Genomic DNA, 3,106 nt, shown 5'->3' with positions numbered 1-3,106 from the left:
AGGGGTGATGCCACGGGGGTGACAGCACAGGGGTGAGGGCATGAGGGGGATGGCACAGGGGGGATGGCACGAGGGGGATGTGAGGTGCATGACTCCATGTGGGTGGTGCCAAACAGCTGATACCACGTGGGTGACACCACACCGGCGATGCCAGGCAGGTGCTGCCATTGGGGTCCTGCCAGGCAGGCGGTCCCACAGGGGTCCTGCTACACTGGGGTGCCACTACCCCCATCCCTGAACCCCTCCAGCCCCCAGGCGGGTGGTGCAGGGCCACTGTGGGACCCCAGGGTCCAGCCCACCTGGATGCCCATGCCAGGGGCTCCGGGGGGCTGACGGGGGCCGTGTCCTCTGGCTCCCCAGTTCTGCAGTAGCTATGGTGTGGAATACATTGTGGGCCGGGTCTGGACTGGCTTCTTGCTGATCCTGCTGGTGCTGCTGGTGGTGGCCTGCGAGGGCAGCTCCCTGGTGCGCTACCTGTCCCGCTACACCCAGGAGATCTTCTCCTTCCTCATCTCCCTCATCTTCATCTATGAGACCTTCTCCAAGCTCGTCACGGTGAGGGGCGTGGGGGTCCTGTGGTGGGGAAGCAGGGGTGGGCTGCAGATTGTGGTCATCACCCGGGTTTCCATAGAAACAGAGGGAGCCGGGCGAGGGATGCAGGCGAGGGATGGAGCCCACTTCCCAGTGTTTTCTCCCCCTCCCCAGGTGTTTCCCGGCTCAGGCTTCTGTCTGCCTGGGGATTTTGGGGCAGGGAGGTGAAGCCCAGGCAAATGTCCCACCTGGGTTGCAGCAAACATGGTCCTTGCCCAGGAACTGCCTGGCGAGCCCCAATTCTTCCCCCACCCCCTGGCTCCGACCCTTCCTGGGTGGCCAGTAGCGATGGGACAGTGTCACCCCACGCACTGGGTGCTCCCAGGGGCATCTCTGGTGCTGGAGAGGTGGCAGGCAGGACACATGCCCCATCACACCCTGGACCCCCATCACACCAAGGCCCCCCCTTGCACCCATCCACAAGCTCAGCACAGCCCCAAACACCCCGGGTGACACATGGTTGGCAGCAGGGCCACGCTCGTCTGTCCCTGCTGTGCCACCTAGCCCCTGCTCCAGCCCCGTTTCCGAAGGAGCATGGAGAAAACCTAAAAACATCCCCCTGCTCACCATGTGCCAAGCTCCCAGCCTCGACCGTCGCCCTGGAGCGCACCCTGCACCCCCGCACCCGCCAGGACGGTGCCACGAGGCCGCCAGCAGAGCTGGAGGGGTGCAGGGGGATCCCCCACCCCCACCTGCTAGGGGGTCTCCCACCCCACCTGACCCTCTCCCCTTCCCTCCCCAGATCTTCCAGGAGCACCCGCTGAAGCGGCAGTACAACGTGCAGCCCACCTTCACGCCCAAGGTGCCGGAGCCCAACACGGCACTGCTGTCCCTCATCCTCATGGCTGGCACCTTCTTCCTGGCCTTCTTCCTACGCAAGTTCAAGAACAGCTCTTTCCTGCCTGGCAAGGTAAGGATGGGGGGAGCACGGTGGCATCTCCCCCCGCACCCCCCCAGACCCTCGGCCCAGGCAGTGCTGGGGGCAAAGCGGGGGCTCAGTAGGTGTGGTTTCCCGAAAGGGGCTGGCTGAGACCATGCAAACTCATTGCCTGCTCCTCTGGAGGTGTTTGCCAGCGCTCACTGCCAGTGGGGACGCGGCGGGGGGCGCCCCCTCGGCCAGGTGGGGATGCAGGGGGGTTTAATGTGGTCATGGTGTCCCCACAGGTCAGGCGCTTAATCGGAGACTTTGGGGTGCCCATTTCCATCTTCATCATGGCGCTGATTGACTTCTTCATCAAGGACACGTACACGCAGGTCTGGGAGCAGTGGGAGGGCAGGGCTAGGGGGGTGACGGGTGTCCCCAGCAGGGGGATGTGGAGCCGGGTGCTTGTCCCTGTGCCCCGTTCCCTCACTCCCCCATCTCTGGTCCCATCCAGAAACTGAATGTCCCCAAAGGGCTGTCGGTCACCAATGCGTCCGCCCGGGGCTGGTTTATCAACCCCCTGGGGAAGGACAACAGCTTCCCCATCTGGATGATGTTCGCCTCCGTGGTGCCCGCCTTCCTGGTCTTCATCCTCATCTTCCTCGAGACACAGATCACCACGTGAGGACTGGGGGGATATGGGGAGGGGAGGGCTGCGGGGTGCCCAGTGGGACAGGGACAGAGGGGACATCCCCAGGTTGCCGTGTCGCCAACTTGTCCCCTCTGTCCCCATCAGCCTCATTGTCAGCAAGCCCGAGAGGAAGCTGGTGAAGGGCTCTGGTTTCCACCTGGACCTGCTGCTGATCGTGGCCATGGGGGGGCTGGCCGCCCTCTTCGGCATGCCCTGGCTCAGCGCCACCACTGTCCGCACCATCACCCATGCCAATGCCCTCACCGTCATGAGCAAGACCTCCGCTCCCGGCGAGAAGTCCCAGATCCTGGAGGTCAAGGAACAGCGCATCAGCGGCTTCTTGGTGGCTGTGCTCATCGGTGAGCTGGGGAGGTGCCCTCCGCCCCGGGCAGCAAGGGCTGGGTACCCCTGGAGGCCCTCCCTGACCTCTTCTTCTCCACCGCAGGCGTCTCCATCCTCATGGAACCCATCCTGAAGTACATCCCACTGGCTGTGCTCTTCGGCATCTTCCTCTACATGGGCGTCACCTCCCTCTTTGGCATCCAGCTCTTCGACCGCATCCTGCTCTTGCTGATGCCACCCAAATACCACCCCAGGGAGCCCTATGTCACCCGGGTGAGTGAGCCCTATGACACACAGCCGGGTGGCCGTGGGCTTGGGGGTGTCCTGGGCCATGGCTTCCCATGGTGCTGCTTGCAATTGCTTGGGGCTCCCCAAAGAGCCTCCTCCTTTGGTGCTGACCTTCCTTGGGCTCCTGCTCCTTCCCCAGCACCCTGGGAAGAGTGCGGGGTGCTGGGCCCACCACCCTGACCCCCTGGGCTCCTCGTCCCGCAGGTGAAGACTTGGCGGATGCACCTCTTCACCTTCACCCAGATCATCGTCCTTGTGGTGCTGTGGGCAGTGAAGTCCACCCAGGCCTCGCTGGGGCTGCCCTTCATTCTCATCCTCACTGTGCCCCTGCG

The 3,106-nt window shown here is 64.0% G+C and overlaps 1 protein-coding gene across 1 annotated transcript in view; it reads left to right on the top strand.

The window, feature by feature from the left end:
* LOC104127035 (band 3 anion transport protein) overlaps nt 1-3,106 on the top strand; it is a 16,654-nt gene that overhangs the window by 13,160 nt on the left and 388 nt on the right. Inside the window, exons 10-16 of the mRNA XM_035895139.1 lie at nt 361-555; nt 1,334-1,501; nt 1,756-1,845; nt 1,968-2,134; nt 2,250-2,503; nt 2,590-2,759; nt 2,979-3,106. The exon at nt 2,979-3,106 is cut by the window's right edge and continues 33 nt beyond it. Coding sequence (XP_035751032.1) covers nt 361-555; nt 1,334-1,501; nt 1,756-1,845; nt 1,968-2,134; nt 2,250-2,503; nt 2,590-2,759; nt 2,979-3,106 — 1,172 coding nt within the window. The remainder of the gene's footprint in view (nt 1-360; nt 556-1,333; nt 1,502-1,755; nt 1,846-1,967; nt 2,135-2,249; nt 2,504-2,589; nt 2,760-2,978) is intronic.

Source organism: Egretta garzetta, unplaced genomic scaffold (genome assembly GCF_000687185.1).
Source record: "Egretta garzetta isolate BGI_Z169 unplaced genomic scaffold, ASM68718v1 scaffold385, whole genome shotgun sequence".
NCBI lineage: Eukaryota > Metazoa > Chordata > Aves > Pelecaniformes > Ardeidae > Egretta > Egretta garzetta.
This window is presented reverse-complemented; position numbering and strand designations above follow the sequence as displayed.